The sequence below is a fragment of the Grus americana genome, chromosome 18, assembly GCF_028858705.1.
Source record: "Grus americana isolate bGruAme1 chromosome 18, bGruAme1.mat, whole genome shotgun sequence".
NCBI lineage: Eukaryota > Metazoa > Chordata > Aves > Gruiformes > Gruidae > Grus > Grus americana.
The window spans coordinates 4405153-4422077 of NC_072869.1; the positions used below are offsets into that span (position 1 = coordinate 4405153).

Sequence of the window (16925 nt, forward strand, 5' to 3'; positions counted from 1 at the left end):
CACTTGCCTCAGACTGAACAGGGCAACACTGAGACTCTGCCTCAGCCTGTCCTATGGCAGGGCTATAGGAAGAAGAAAAATTTAAATTTTAGAAAAAACATGACCCAATTAATTGAAAGACATGCATTCAAAGTTAACAAATTCCAGTGATCAAGCAAACAAAAGAAAATGACTGCTGTAGCACCTGTTTTGTTAGGCCCAAACAAAACTTCTTACAGTTCGTAGCTATTTCTGAATTGGACAGTTTGTTTTGCTTTGTATCTTGATCAATGGAACATAAGTCAGTTGTCTTGGGGCATTTTTCCCATAATTGATAGTATTTACTGTACTAGTTCACAAAAAGTAGAGTTAAAGATTCCATCAGCCACTGAAAATGTTCACCCTCACCTTAGTATTTACGTAGAAGCTAGACCAGTACAATTATTAAGACATTCACTATTATTTTAAGTGTCGTAAGTTACCATTTTAAATTGCAGCCCCAGCTCGTGGACTGGTATATCGGTCTCAATTTAACTGAAGAGTCATAATGCCCTTCTTGCTGTTTTATAAAACTGAAGCACTCTTGACATTTTATTTTTTATCTTGTATGCAGAATTCTTTGATTCCTATAAAATAATTGCAGGTTATGTATTCCATTCAATTTTATCCAAGTTTTAAGTTATACAGTTCTATGTAAGTACTGTTCAAGAGCTCCATACACTAAAATAATTGCAGAAACTACAGAAGGCAGATGCAGCTGAATGTGTTTCTAGAAGCTTGTTTATATTCTCCCATGCATGCACAGAGCGAGGAATAGTTATCCACTGAAATTATTGTACATCCCAGCCTCAAATTTATTAATCAGCACCTAAAAATCTTATCTGTGGAAAGAAAAAAAAAATAAATCCGAAAGTTCCAGAAGAAATTTTTGTCCACATAAGCCAGGTAAATTTTCAAGATTTTATTTAAAGCAACCTTTGCCAAAGGCTGAAAGATATTCTAAAGGCAATATGAAACAGTCATATCAAGACTTCTGAAAAATTACCCCAGGCTCTTCCAAGGTTCTTTCATGCCAGTCTCACCCCTTTTGCTCTAAAAATCAGCAGATAATGAGATCAGTCTCTCACAATGATATTGAGAGATCATGCATAAAATAATTTAGAACTTTTTAAACAATTCCTAGATGCCATAAATTCTAAGTATTTTGCTAAATGTGTTTTTCCACCTGTGTCTGAACATTTTCTTACAGACTGGTTTTTTGTATTCAACATTTGCATTACACTCCAATTTAAAGACTGATCAAAAATCCACTTGCAAGTTTTAGTTTTACTGTAATATCTGCCATGGCAAATTTAGGCAACAACTGAAAAACAAAGCTTCTGCCTATGTAATTATAACCCTAGAGTCCTGCAACAGATATGAGAGAGATATGCTTTTCTGTAATCATAAATGCTTCTGCAGTCTTTTTCCAGGGAGAGATTAACTAAAGCAAAAAACTGCAGGGCTACATTATACTAGGGATTTTGCTGGCACAACTATGTTGCTTAAACTTTATACTGTAAAGCAAGCCTTAGTCTTTATACAAACAATTACTACATTCAAAGTAGTTTTCCTCTTTTTGGGAAAATGCACCATAAATCCAACTCTCTGAATATTAAGAAGCAGTATCTAAAGAAATGAAGGCAGGGACCAACAGACAACATGTGCACTGAAACACCTGCCTGCTTACAGAAGAGTACACACAAGAGACACAAGAGTAACTAAAGATAGCCACATCACAGCTCTTCTAGCACAGAAATGACAGGAACAGGAAAGTAAGTATCCATGTGAAATACCATGGAAAAATTGTTCAACTGCTTGCTGAAGATTAATTAGAGTACCAGTGCTTAGTTGAGGGATTATTGTAACATTACTGTTAAGGAAAAGTCAATCTTAAAATGCATCCAAGCTATAAGTCTATGTAGTATTAGCTACAAAATGGTACTATTATAGGAACAATGAGACATTCACTATTTAATGGTACTATTATAGGAACAATGAGACATTCACTATTTAAAAGAAGGAAACTCTTAATTAATTAATACAACTTGCAGAATATGCTGAGTTAACAGTACATGCAGTAAGGCTTTCAAGTATTTATCCCAGGAAAAGTAGGGGTCTGAAAACAACATACCAATGAGTTACGGAAAGACACCAAAGGGAGAAGGAATTTACTTTACTAGGGGCAGGAGGGCAAAGCATCCTTACAGCAGCAATATGATCTTCAGAAAAAGCAAGAAGTTTTAAAAGCAGAAGTTAAGATCAATTTATAATGTATGAATTTTATGTGTGGTATTACAAACAGGATGAAGGTAAGACACTGTAAAAATCTCTCCAGTGTTTTGTAATTACCCTTATTAGATAAAGCAAAAGAAAACGAGAGTATAAAAGCATTGCCTAAGCAAAACAGTTTTATCTGTTAGACTTATGTATAAAGCAAGATGAAGAGTTAACAAAATATCTGACATCAAGGCCCACTCAGCACATTTGCAAGCCAAATACTGCACATCTGACAGGTGATCAGCAGATACCAGTGATCAGAGAGAACTGCTTCTCAACAGAGGCTTGGAATTATGGTCTTAAAACTGCTAAACACTTTAGAAAAAGTGCCTGATAATTCTTAATGGTTCAACTAAGGCCATTCAGCTGTAATTACAGCGTACCGGACGTTTTAGTGCTTCTATGAGACATTCCATGGCCCCAAGTTTGAAGCTGAGAGACAATGTAGTATTTTAGCTGTACTGTATTTCTGGACTATTGAGAGACAGTACAGAATAAAGCCCCATGAAGTACTTAAGTGCAGCTAAAAACCCCCAAGACTTTCAAGAAAGAGAGCCAATATGCTCATTATTATAATTAAGTGAAAAAATTCCACCATCAACAAAAACATTTGTGGAACATAAACTGACACAAAAATAATAATAAGACTGATAATCTTTCTAACCTACCCTAAAAGGGGAGATATCCCCATAAATTAAGTTGCACAAGTAAGGCTTGAGGCTGGAACATGTATTTAAAGTTGACCTGCAAACGAAAAATTCACCACTCCTTTTTTTTCCCCCCCTGTTGTGAAGAGGGAAGCTTTCACTTCCCTACTCTCCAAAAAGTCTCCCTCTACATTTTCACTCTTATCAGAAATATAGAACACTAACACAGTGACATTAGACATTCAGAGAATTACAACCTTGACAGTAATTTATATCACTCTACTGTTATAAACAGATAAATGACAATTTCATATGGGGAAGACCTCTCTCTGATAACTGTTATTAGGACAACTGGTAAAAAGGTCTCTTACTCTAAACACTTCCATTAAATGGCTCAAGAAACTCAGCCAACATCTGACCACAGCACACAATGGACAGTTCATCTTTTAGACTCTGTTGCAATTTAAAATTCTGAACATTAAAAGTAAAAATACAGCATATAGCATATTACTCTTTCCCCCTCCGTCTCTTTTATACACTGAGAAGAAGGTCAAGCTACTTTTTCTCTTTTGCAGGTCAACTTCAATACAACATCAACTGGAAGTCACTCACCCATGTGACATGCACCTAAGCTTCTAGAAATCTTCATCTAAAAGGCTCCTGAAATTCATATGCATTTGTACAGTAAGTGCCAGGACTAGAAATCATTTAAAATTTATTGAGGACAAGAAAGCACAAATAAAAAAAATATGCATTAAGAGAAGTTACAACCAAGAGTTAAGATGTGCCTCCTGCAGCCTCATTTTTGAGGAGTCAGTTAATAAGTGTACAGGTCTTTGTCTACTCAGACGTGCAGCTAACGAGTGACTTAATTTTAGAACAAAAAAAATCCAGATTTTATCAAAACAGCACCAATAATTGTTTTCATTACACCAACAGCTACCATGGCATGCATCTGTACAAACCTTTCAGGCAGTTGTCCACAGCTGGTCATGAATAAAAAGGCATATAAATTTTTCTCTTCTTTTATTACAATGAAGTTTATAACAGTACAGAAAAGTCACACGACCTTAGTGGGTCAGTTTACTTAAACCCTGAAACAGGAGGAACTCTAAATACATTAAATATTGTTACAAGTTCAGACTTAAATGTACAAGTAGTTGGGAACAGTTACAGCCCTCACCAAACTATGTTGGGGACATGAAGTCCAACAGCACTTGAAGTGCTGTGAAGGCATCATTTCACAAATAGCAACATAATGTTACAGAACTTGCCTTTAAGGTGGTATGTTCATGTAATTCCAGCGCCTTCACAATTTAACGAACCATATTTACTATACTTCACTTCTAAAAACCTAGATGAAACATGAAAAAGAAGCCATACAGTATAAATTGCAACATCAGGAAAAGTTCCTGTTATTATTCCAAACAATTTTTCCCATGTAAAATAAGAATGTCCAATAGCTCCTTGCATGTGGGAAGATACTTATTTTTTTAAAGTCACAATGAAGCCTTAATTGACGGAAGCTCGGCTATATTAACAGCACAAGATGAGAAAAGGTTTAATCTCCAAACCTATTAGAGCGTGTGTAGTAGCATCAGTAGCGGCCACCCTGTGACATTACAGGAGGTCTCATTCCCATTGGAGGTCGAGGAGGTCCACTTTGGTAAGGGGGCACCATCGGAGGTCCCTGACCGTATGGAGGCATCGCTCCAGGAAGATATCCTGGCATGCCCTGGTGATGAGCACCATACTGACCTATAAACAGAACATTTAAGATGCAAAGAAGAATTTTTTTTTCTTTTAAATAATGGGCAGAAGTTGCATTTTGTGAAAAGCTTTACCCCACATCCCCCCCGCCAGCACATGCCACTTCAAGTTTTAAAAAAGTTTATAGCAATGACAAATCTTTTCAAGAAAAGAAAGCTGGGAAACTTATGATTACCATGAGGTGGCATGGGAGGTCTCATTCCTTGCTGTTGTGGAGGAATTCCTGGCTGTGGTGGCATCATACCTCCAATTGGCCCAACTGGTGGATTACCCAAGGAAGCTTGTCCTGGTCGAGGAAGATTACGCTGATACTTAGGCAACTGTGCCCTTCTCTCTTCCTAAAACCAGGAACAGACAACCATAACACGTTGTAAGACCGGGACTCATCAAAAGCAAAGTAAATAGAAGTGTAACAAAGTAGATTACAGGTACTAAACTATTTCAACTACCTTACAAGTTCAAAGACTGTTACTAGTAGCATTACACAGTAGCGTGCAGATTTTTCTCCCTTCCTTCAAAGTTATTGTATTAATACTGGCCAATCTAGCATTTTGCACACAACACACATTTCTCCTCCTCCCTGAGGAAAGCCTTCTTCTCCTAACAAGCTGAGACAAAAAAGCCAAACACAAATCTAAAGATACCTGAACTGAAATTAAGGTTCATTTGTTTTATCCATAAATTCCATTATTGCTGACTACTGTAATAGCACCAAGACCACTTCAAACTGTTAAGTCTTTTGTCCTACACTCATTAGCTGCATTTACTTAACTTCAAGCTTAAGTCATATGCAGAAGTCTAAATTATATTTTGGGTTGAGTAATCTCATATCACCAACAAAAATAAAGCTCAGATCTGCAGCAGGATCATTGCAATATGCCAGTCATCACTTTGCAACCACAGTTTTCTCGATGCATGTTTCTGTTACATTAGTTCTGCAGTTTGCACTCTCGCTGTTACTACAATATGCATAATGCGGAGCTAAGAAGAAATTCTATTTAATCAGGCATATCAGCATAAATCACATTTTTCAGTAAGACAATGAAAATATTTTAACTTACCAGTGATATATCCTCATCTGGATGGATCAACTTACTGGTTGCACTGGTTGTTGTGAGGGTAGCAGGCTTACTTGTTATGGATGTAGCTGGTTTAGCTGCAGTACTGTTTGTCGTGCTAGTGGTTGAGGCTGTAGACTGCGTGTAAGCAGGGAATGTAGGTTTTGGGGGTTCTGTTGTTGTTGCGGGTGTAGAATTCAAAGGTTTGAAATCAGTACCAACTGGACCTGGAACAGCTGCTGCAGCCTGTGAAACACAGAGATAGATCAATATTTATTTCTCAAAGCATAAGAAAACTTAAATGATGTCTCTTAGACCTCTGAAACCTTCCAGTGAGATACATAATTAAAACAAGCTTGACAAAAGTAAAGTTCAGCCTTATTGCATACTAGAGCAACTAAAAACAAGACAAAATAAACCCCAGTATATACACATATACACACACACACACACTGGAAAGTCTAAAATTTGCAGGTCAAAAGCCACAACTAGAAAAAAGGAACAACAACCACCAACACCCGCCCCCCATCAAAATTTTTATCTCAAATAGTTTGGTAAATGTCTAAATCTCTCCTGAACCACTGTTTTATTAAGAGCCTGTAAGTATAAATTCATCATTCTCTTACTGAATTATTAGCATACTTTAGCAACCATTAGTTTAGAGTACAGCTCAAAGTGTTAGCATTCGTTAAAATTAGGTATTTAAGAAATGTTTTTAATTAAATATTTAAGAAAGCTCTACTGTGTCAGGGTTTTTGTTTCAAGCGTTCTCTCTATAAAAACACTGCAATATTTTCACAAAGTACTACATCTCTCTATAGATCTTTAATCTTGGTTGTGAATGAAGAATCAGTTGAAGGCAGATATGATGTCCACTACAGATTCCAGCATCTCATCTTTCCTACTTTTTTCTTAAACAGACAAGAAAAGTTTGCTTTACCAGGCTTTCTCTGAAGATGCAGTAATCTCCAAAGCAAGCTTTAGTTATGAGAGAATGCTTTTGTTTCCAGTCACTGTACATTTACAGTTATCTGAACTTTCCAGTCAAAACAAAATATTTCATTCTGCACATAACGCAAATTACAAAATTCCCTACATTATGATGTACCGTATTAAAAAACAAACTAAAAAGCCTTCACCATGCATCAAGCTAACCACTGCCCACTAAAATGCATTTAACTGCTTTCATGCTTTTTTAACCCTTTAGAACCAGGATGTAACATTTCATTCTTCCACACTAAGAAAAATCGGGCACTTTGATGTGCTTATTTCTAGTAAGATGCAACTCACAATCAAGGACTCTGCAGTTTTACCAGCTAAACGTAAACAGGAACATAACAGAAATTATCTGAAGATGTTTAGTCAATTTTAGATTTTACAGAACGGTCCAAAGGGTTAAGTTGCAAAGCAATTTGTTTTTAACTGTGACTTCCTGCGTACTTGTGCTGTGCTAGGAAACAGAGCGTTAGAAGATGCTGACAGACTTTCTGAATTGGAGGAAGCTGTACTTGAGCTTGTGACAGGTGTCCCCATCTGTAGCATAAAAGAAAGGAAATAGTGAAAAGTCTCCAAACAAATGGGTGGAAAGTATCCAGATGAAAGGATTTCTCATGCTAAGTCCTTTCTTAGGAAAGGACTGTGTTTTTCTAAACTAGTATCTTCCCTGCAGAAGTCCAAAATGCAAATAGTACACTATGAAGGTTTCTGCAACATACTTGAAAGCAAGTAAAAACTTCAGGACTTATACACAACAAGTGCAATCAAAGGGTAGAGGTCACAAGCCACTATCAATTCCCCACTTCCCTCCCCAAAACATTTCAACAAATGTTTACTACCTTAGCTTACTCCTAAACTTTTTAAAGTAAAAACCCCTCCTAATTCAGGCAATTTTTAACCAGTTTAACAAAACTACAGAATAAATTAGTCCATCTATCAGTAGAGAGCCCATAATGAAAAGTACAGGAGAGAACAAACCACGTCAAGATTTATGCTTTGGAAATTTTAGGTAAAGTTCTATGCAATCAGATTCCTGTAGCTGACTAACATATCCCTTCATCCACCCAAAGCACCCTTATGAATGACAAACTAAATGCATTAAAGAAAGAAGTGTTTGCCTACTCCTTTCCTTCCCACGTGCTTACAGAACTTCTGTCTGGTTTCATGGCTGTTATAAGACAAACAAAAGAATCTTTTAAGGTTCATTCAAGCACTACACTGAATTAAACTTAAGGATCAACACAAACAAGAAACTCAACCAGTCATTTCTTGGCCCTCCTCAGTAATAAAGAATAGACTACGTTGATACAGTGGCAATTTGAAGAATATAACAATAGATTCCAGGCTATGAGATACCTTACCTGCCCTGCACTTGGGAAGAGTGGTTTAGTAACTGGAGGCTGGGGAGTAGGTGCCGATGCAGCAGGAGCTGGGGGCCTGTTAAGAATGCCCGGTGCTGTAACAGGCTGTGCTTGTGTCATTGGAGGCATCCCAGGACGAGGACCAACAGGCGGTGGCATACCTATAAACCACAAAGAACCAGTAAAAAAGTCAGGCTGAAGGCAGTAAGAATACTCCTTCAGAGGATTCTGTTCACAGTGTTCCTTAGAACAAGGTCTCCCCCAAAGAAGATGTATTTTTAAGGCAACAGTAAAATAAAACGTGACAGAGGGTAATGCCAGCAGTCGCCAATAAACGTCCATGCACAGGCAGTAACCTCCAACACTTCAGAGCCATACTGAATTAAGTTGTGTTTTCTACTAGAGCTTCAATGAAGAAGTTGTTTATGCTCTCAATAAATCAATGCAATTAATGCAGTAACTGTTTCCAACGCACTGCATCTGTGCTGCCAAGTGCGTGGATAAGACTGTTACAAAATCCAAGAGATGAAGCCATTATGAATGCTATCGGAACTTTGAATACAGTGCAACAGTGATGCAAGGCTACTTTTCGTAGCCTATCATCACAATCCATGCTCTTTGTATGTGCAGGGCTCTAGAAGAGGTTCAGAGATGAGAAGTTAACAGGTCACATGGGTTCCATCATATTACTGTGCAGCAGAACTAGGCTGTAACTGTCCTAGTGGCTTGCCTCCTTCTCCAGTGAGAAATGAGGGCAAACCAGAAAATCTCAAGCCATCACAGCATAGCTGCTGGTCAGGTGGAATACCCTCAGAACTTAAGGCTGCTTAAAAGTTGCACAAGCTCAAGAAACATCTCCCCTAGCTATGGTAAGTGACCAAAATTCCAGTTAGTTTCTTCACACAGCAGGTTCATTACTTGGGTATTTCACATTTTCCACATTTGCAATCATTACAATTTTCCAGCTGCAACCACAGACATTAAAAAAGGGATGAAGAGAGACTAGACAACACAAAAGCCAGAGAAAATGATATTCTACTTTTTACCTTCACAACGATACCAAACACAAATTACTTATAATGAAAAGCCTTAAGTCAACCCCTTCAACTGTGCACAAGAAGGGCTTCTTTGGCAATCAATCCACACCAAGGTGGTGGCATAACTCTGTATAGTCTTTATATAAAATCCTAAGTCTCAGTGTAAATAAAGAAATATAATGTAGCTCTCACCATAGTACGAGTTCGACAACCCTGACCTACCTGGTGGCATACCAGGCATAAGAGGTGGTATTCCTGGCCCAGGAGGCATCATTCCACCCATCGGCATCATCCTATTAAACAGAAAATGAGCACTTGTATGAACACTCATGATAAACTCTTAAGACAACTGGCACATACCTGTATCAGATAAAAAATTATGGTAAATAATTTCAAGAAGATCTCAACAGAAGCAATTCAAAACCAGCTGACTCCACAGTTAGAAATGTTTTTTCCACAAGGAAAAAAAAAACAACCAAGAAAATCCCCAAACACTTTTTCTTTGAACTTTAAATTCCTCATGCTTTCACTTCCACTACCATCATATTTCCAGAACTGGTATCTCTCTTGAAATCTATTTCAGGCTACTAGTTTCAGCAGTGTTCCAAGAACGTGATCTTAGTACACCCAGAAAATTTGAAAGTAGGAAAAACAGCTAACTCAAATCACACTAAAATCACTGTACATCTGCTATTACTCCTTTCTGACACCACAAGTCTATTTGTGGTTATAGCACCCTCATACTATTTTAATATACTCTCCTTCCTCTACTGAATTGTGGACAACCCAAATCTGTAGGACTATCCACAAAATACTGATAAAAACAAAAAGAAGAAAGGAGAAGCAAGCTTCTGGAGTTTAAATTACAATAAATATTCCCTATGCTGAAGATAAAAAAAAAAATTCCCACTTTTCTAAGTCATTATTATGGCATACTTTTCCTTGATATTAAAAACAAGTTTTGGTTTTTTTTCCTCCTTGCTACTGATACCTGGAGATAAAGATTGGTCTGTATTTCCTAACAGATGGGCAGCATCTAAATGACTCCTTTTATCCTTGTCTACTAAGCCACACTACAATTAATACACATTTCCCATCTAAATTATACATACAACCCTTAATATAAGCAAATCCTCTGCACAGGTCTGCAACTCCATAAGAAATAAGCTGTCTACAACACTAAATGCTTTTAAATTGGGAAGCTATAGATGAGTATCATAGAATCACAGAATGCTTTGTGTTGGAAGGGACCTTAAAGCCCATCTAGTTCCACTCCCCTGCTGTGGGCAGGGACACCCTCCACCAGATCAGGTTACCCAAAGCACCATCCAACCTGGCCAACACTTCCAGGGATGGGGCATCCACAGCTTCTCTGGGCAACCTATGCCAGTGCCTCACCACCCTCAGAGGGAAGAATTTCATCCTAGTATCTCATCACAATCCACCCTCTCTCAGTTTAAAGACGTGATTTCCTTACAGCGAACAAACGAAGCGTAGCTTAAGTTTGCTTAAACAAAATAAAGGAATACTTATTACTTTAGTTAGCAAGATAAGCAGATACATAGCAGCCAAGTGCACACCAAAACCCCACTAAGAAGCAGTTTCTATTTGCATGACAAAAGTCAAGAAACCCCCACCACTGCTGTTTCAAAATCAAAATAAATCATCATACACATGCAAGTATTCATTCTGCAAAGCAAATTGCTACGCAGTCTCATTTTTCTTTTCAATTCGTCTACCACTGCCACAAAAAGAATAACCAATGCAAAAGCAGTAATGACTAGGAACATAGTACCATCTCCAGCCATTAACCCAAAAAAGGGGTGAAGGCAAAGTCAGTCTAGCAACCCATTTTGGCAACTATCTGTAAGACCCCAAAAAAAGTGCTAGATGCTCGCTCCCTGCTGCCACCAGAAAGATGACTTTCCAAGAAACTGTAGGGATAGTGTTGATAGTGTTAGAACTAGTGTCACACTAAAACCAAAGTTGCTTCCCAGGTCCTAATTCTTCTTTGCTCATTTTTAAACAAAAGACCACCAGGTTAAAGTAAGCAAAAATTTAGATTAAACTAGGTAAACGCATAATGTAACACCACCCCCCCCACACCTAAAATTTCACCAAAATGGAACTATAGTGAGTTTTTTGCAAATTAATTTGTGATTTACTAGATGACATTAAATGCACCTGAAGTTAACAGAGTTTAAAGAGGACTAAGCGCCAGCAAGCCTAATAAACTTCTGTTCAGTTTTCCACCCAAAAAAGCTACAGTCATGATGAGCATCCACAAGATGTTCAACTATGACTTGATTTTTAAATTCAAAGACTCTTAAAACAGCACTTATGTCTCAGAAGAGAATAACCTTTCACCTCAGTGAACTTAAAACTTAGAAGCAAAGTTCCTGCTGTATGTAAAGAATCTAGCACACAGAGCTGTACTCTGGTTCAAGAGAGATTATAAGTCCCTAAGAGTCTATTTTACTAATATTTTGTAGAATACACTTCTCATAACATATAGCTTTGTAATATTCATTTAGATAAAGCATAAAAACTTCAGCTACTATACAATAACAAAACCTAACTAGACATTTTCCCCAAATTCTTAGGCAATATTCAGAGGTTTTCACTAAGACAATTTCAAGCTTATAAAAAACATGACATAAAATGGTATAATGAATGTACCTAGAATTACATTAATGAGATGCTTACATGTTTCCACCACAAAATGACTGCATGTATTTTCTCTGTTGATGTAATCTGTGAAAATTTATGACAAAATCAAAAATCTAACTGTGATTTTTCCAAACACATTGTGATAGGGTATGGTGTCAACCCCAAACAAGCATAAAAACCAACATCTTACTTTTGCCCAAAATACAAGAAAAATTTAAACTATCCAGTATTTTTTTTCTGTTAGGTCGATGACTGATAACCAGTTGCACAACATATGTGCAATACACAAAGGAACAGTGGTTCACAGAAGGCTCTAAACCAACACAACAACAAAACTTCAAATAATTATACTACTACTCAATAAAGTAAGGAGAAAGGCAACATACTTTATACATGAACTCACAGTTTGGCCATATTTTTAATGTTGGTTTACAGCCATCCAGTTCTTTGGTTAGTCTTAATATTAAGGTTTCAGAGTTCACAAATTCCTACATATGTTTTTCCAAGCAGCTTTACTTTTTCTGTGACAGTTTAAAATGCACAGTAAGAACATGTAATATTAAGTCTTTCTTGCTACTCACCCAGGTGGCATTCCAGGCATAACTGGAGGCATTCCAGGCATCATAGGTGGAACACCTGCCATTAATGGTGGTATACCTTAAAAGAAAAATAAATTTTAAACAACTCTGACAACACATAGTCACTAACAAATTTCATCTAATAAATTTAGACTGGATTAATGTTTTACAGGAAGCTCTAAAAGATTGGTTTTGGAAATAATATTGCTTACAAACAACACAATATAAAAGATCATCTGCAAATCTGACTTAGATTCATTGTTCTCAGTCCTCTAAGGCTGTAAATGGTCTTGGTAGTCTCCACAGAACATGCCTTATCGTTATGGAACATATAATTAGAAGAAACCAGTTTTCGCTCACTGTCATTAATCAAAAATCTTTCCTCAATGTAGTTATGGCCTGTGTATAAACTGCCTGTTTGTTTGATGTTAGCAGCCTTTTGGCCCTGTTTCCAAACTCGTTACAAAAGACCACAAACAAATATTATTGGTAGGCTTATGTTTAATGTACTAATCTGCCTTACTGTTATTAACATTCCTTCAGCCTAGGCGCCAGCATGAGGTAACTTAATCTACCTCACAAAGGAAGATGTGTGCACACACACAGAATGGGGGAAGAAAAAAAAAAAGAAACTGTTTACGTGCACCTCACAAAACTATCTTGTGACCTCTAATACCTAATGTGAGAAAGGGCAGATTATTATTCCAGCATACAAGCAGCAATTTGTATTTCTACTCAGCTTTTCAGTAAGTAGCTTAAAACACCACCTTACCTGGAGGCATCCCTGGTGCACCTGGCACAGGAGGCAAACCTGGTTGTGCCATTGGGGGAATGTACCCCTGCTGTGGCTGAACTTGCTGGGGTTGAAACGAAGTTGAAGCTGCAGATTCATCATCTTCATACTCATCAGAATCATCCTGTTGTTTCTTCTTTTGGCTCTCTGCTAAAGAGTAAGATGTATATGGTCAGACTGAAGGCAAATTATATTCTATGAAATTCATTTTATCTGGAGTATTCTAGATGGAATGAAAATAATACAATTCAAATCTTATCAGCATGTTCAAAAATTCATAGAATTACGAAGAAAAACTATGTGAGTCTACCTACAAGATATAAATAAACGGAAGGAAAATGACTGACATTGCAACAACCCTCAACATAAATGAGGGTCTTCCTTCACGTCAGTCTCACGCTGTCCAGAATAAGCCAAACCAGTTCAAACAAAGGTATACTTAAACAGCAAAGAAATCTACGTACTTACACATCAACAGGCTTGCATGATCCCTGGCCCTTCCTCTCTTTACTCTCAAAAATAAAATCGCCATCCCCACATTCATTAGGTAATTATTGTAGCTGCACTGACATGCAGCTATTTCTGAACAGGGAAAGAAAAATATCTCTCATCCTTCTAAATGACTGGCAAACGCCTAGAGCTGCAGTTAGAGCATGCATTAAACCCAATCCTTACTCTTCCGAGAAGCGAGAACTGTATCACACAGCTTAGTATCAGTAAGAAACAGACTACGGAAAGGACAGATAACTAGCTAGATCCCACTTTACCCTGAGTTTTTTGTTCAAGTAACCTCCTCCGTTCCTCCATATCTTTTTCTGGAATGCCCTCCATGCCATAGATTTCCAGTTCAATGTCTGTTCTTCCAGGAATAGCATTTGGAACAGCATCTATTGTTTCTTTATGTACCTAAAGAAAAAAAATTTTTAAATCCTCCTGATCACACTTCAGGTTAGATTCTACACGTTCTTCAGACAGTTTCAAGATACAAAAGGAACATCCTTAATCATAAGATCTCTCTGGTAAAGCATTTTCTTGGTATGTGCTTCCTAATCACAGTTAATTACTTTTAGCTTCTAACAGTAGTTTATATAAACTTGTCTTCTGAACACCAAGGCAATACAATTCCTTCACTCCTCCTACACTTCAAAAATGACAGCAGACATTTCTACGGCATACTCTCCCTATGACTGCTGACACAGCAGGAGTTCTGTTCTGGAAACAGACCATTGCTGTCTTTTTCTCATCAGTTTTTAAGACTCTGGAAGACCCCAACCCCCCACCTTCTTAAGTTCACTATTAATTACAATTTTAGATACTTGTAAAAAAAGTTTATGTAAGTCTAAAACTTCTTACCTGCATGCAATGTATAGCTAAACCAGGTCCTGTATACAGTTTCTTATGACATATATGGCATTTAAAGTGCTTTGCTTTTTGATGCTGTATAAGAATTTTTTCATCATCAAAATCCCTGTTACAATACCTATTGAAGACTGTTAAGGAAACATTTAATCCTGAAAATGACCTAACACTAAGCTAATTAGCATTACTGTTTTCCTAAAGCGCAAAAAAAAAAAAAAAAAAAAAAGCATAGAAAGCATCTCTGAGCATTCAAAGCATGACAAATATTTCATGGATGTCTGAAACCAAACCTCCTCATACCATCCAGCATTTCTCTCTTCGGATAGGTAAAAAAGACAAGATGCATGCACACAATCAGAACCATCATTTGATTCCATATTCTTTGACACATGCTTTTCAAGTTCCAGTTGTTTCTAAGTAGACTCATTCCTTCTCTGCATATGTGTAGATTAAAATAAACTTGCTAAAGCATTAAAGGAGAAATAGACTTGAAATCCACAAAAGGGAAGTGATGAGAAGTGTCTATTTAATAACAAGTATCAGTAGCTAACACTTATAAAAGAGAACAAAAGTTTTAGTTAATAGTGCCTTTCCTTTTTCACTCATCCAGCTATCAATTCTTATGACACCGCATAATTTGCTGCAGTCATTACAAAACTGTTTTTAAGCAGAAACATTTTAAGCAAAGAACTTTCTGGACATCTGTGTGACAGAAGAGGCAAACTACAGTTTCCTTTCTGAAGGTCAGCATTAGTATTTCAGCAAACACTCCAAACATATCTTCATAAGCAAGACAAATACACATTTGGTATTTATTAATTATTCCTTGTTAACACAATGTGTCCCTGACTTCCACCAAAACTTGAAATATATTAATAACTAAACTAGAAGCACAGATGCCTTCCAGCATAAAATTGCAAAAAAAAAAAATCTCAGAGCAGCTTATAAATTCCCCTATTGAACAATTCTAGATTGGGCAGAAACGTTTTAGAGAAAAGGTAAATCTGCAATTATCCCCAACAAAAAGCAGATTGTGAAAGAGCAATCAAAGAAAAATCCACCCGCATTTCTGGATACTGAGAAATTTTACACAACTTTGATGCAGCAATTACGAATGTGAAAGCCCCCTCCCGCTCCCCCCGCAAAAAAAAAAAGTTTTCAAAAGGTCTCTTAACCACATCTGCCCCACTTCTTGAATAGCTGTATTTATCAGAGGCAGGGTTTTCTCCCGTTGACATCCTTCCCGCCGGGGGATAAGGACCGTTGTCCATTTTCCCCACGACCCCGGCAATCCCGCCGGGCCTGGCCACAAGAGCACCAGGAGCAGCCGACCGGAGAAGCTGCGGCCTGCCCTAGCTTTACAGATCGGACGCGAGGCCGAGGCCTCAAGCGAGGCCTCAAGCGAGGCAGGCGGGAGCGGGCGCGCTAGGCCGCGCGGGGGGGGGGGTGGGGGGGGTGGTGTAGAAGCCGAGGAAGGGCACGGACCAGGCTCGATCCCCGCGCTAAGGAGCACAGAACTAGAAGAGGACCAAGCACAGAGCCAAACCGTAACGGGGGTGAAGAGAAGGAAAGCGCCCGCTGGACAGCGAGGAGCCGGGCGGAGAATGGGACAGAGACACGACCGGGCCAGGCCGCTCCGATCCGCCGCTCCGATCCCCCACCCAGCTCCCCACGCCCGCCTCGTCCCACACAGAAGGATACCAGCACCAAGGCTTCAGCTGCTTCTTCTTCTTACGGCCCATGGCGGCGGCGCCCCCAACCTACACGAAAAGAAGAGAGCCGAGCTCTTCTCTCCTGAGCCACAACGCCCACACCAGGCTCTCCACGGAGGCAAGCGAGCAGACACAAAATGGCCGCCACGCTCCCTCCTGGCGCCACCGCCTCCGAGCTCCCAGCCTGCACCGCGGCGCAGCAGAGGGGTGGGGGAGCTGTCCACGTGACAGGCTCCCGGCTGTCCCCGCCACCTCCTGCGCTGTCCCATAGTGCCTCGCGGTTGCGGCCAGCCGCCATTTCGTTTGGCTGGGGCACCTCGTTGTGTTTCTCGGCTTCGTGTTCAATGTCAGGGAGAAACTGGGGTTTTTCCTACGAAATCGGGCGGGCAAGAAGTCGGTATCTCTTAAACAAGCCGCTCTACACAGTGGCTTGGTGGTGGTTACCTGTGTCTGCATACCTGGCTCTTGACAGGGAGCCTGGCCCTGCAAGAATGCTGTAGAGCTGACTGGCGTCTGTCGGGCCCTTCCCTGCCCGAGTGTCCCGGGGCTGGCCCCTCTTACATGCCATCAGGTGGTGGTCCTGTGTCAGCCCCCTGAGCATCGGGGTGCCCCGGGCTGGGCCTAGAGCTGTTCCCTGGCCTGTGAG

The 16925-nt window shown here is 39.0% G+C and overlaps 1 protein-coding gene across 20 annotated transcripts; it reads right to left on the reverse strand.

Moving 5' to 3' along the window:
* Positions 1–8: 8 nt before the first annotated feature.
* ZNF207 (zinc finger protein 207) lies at positions 9–16467 on the reverse strand. 20 transcript variants are annotated; one of them, XR_008579796.1, is made up of 14 exons: positions 16269–16467; positions 14562–14688; positions 13976–14114; positions 13188–13358; positions 12419–12494; positions 11874–11921; positions 9360–9460; positions 8131–8291; positions 7214–7306; positions 5777–6019; positions 4891–5053; positions 4520–4703; positions 4220–4299; positions 9–62 (listed from the first exon to the last, which is right to left on the reverse strand). XR_008579796.1 is itself a non-coding variant. In XM_054846913.1 (13 exons), exons 1-12 carry the CDS (start codon positions 16307–16309, stop codon positions 4543–4545), a joined length of 1524 nt encoding a protein of 507 aa, XP_054702888.1. In that variant the 5' UTR covers positions 16310–16467; the 3' UTR covers positions 3959–4299; positions 4520–4542. The 20 variants fall into 20 exon arrangements, 16 of the variants coding, with proteins under 16 accessions (XP_054702888.1, XP_054702889.1, XP_054702887.1 ...); XR_008579797.1 differs by having other exon boundaries at positions 9390–9460; positions 16269–16465; XR_008579798.1 differs by lacking the exon at positions 11874–11921 and having other exon boundaries at positions 9390–9460; positions 16269–16465.
* Positions 16468–16925: the final 458 nt, after the last annotated feature.

Coding starts and splice junctions, on each gene's coding strand:
- ZNF207 (XM_054846913.1), bottom strand. CDS start 16,309: ATGGGCCGTAAGAAGAAGAAGCAGCTGAAGCCTTGGTGCTG. Junction 8,292..9,359: donor GTTGTCGAACTCGTACTATG/GTGAGAGCTACA, acceptor TGTGGTTTATAG/GTATGCCACCGCCTGTTGGT. Junction 4,704..4,890: donor ACCTCCCATGCCACCTCATG/GTAATCATAAGT, acceptor TTCTGTTTATAG/GTCAGTATGGTGCTCATCAC.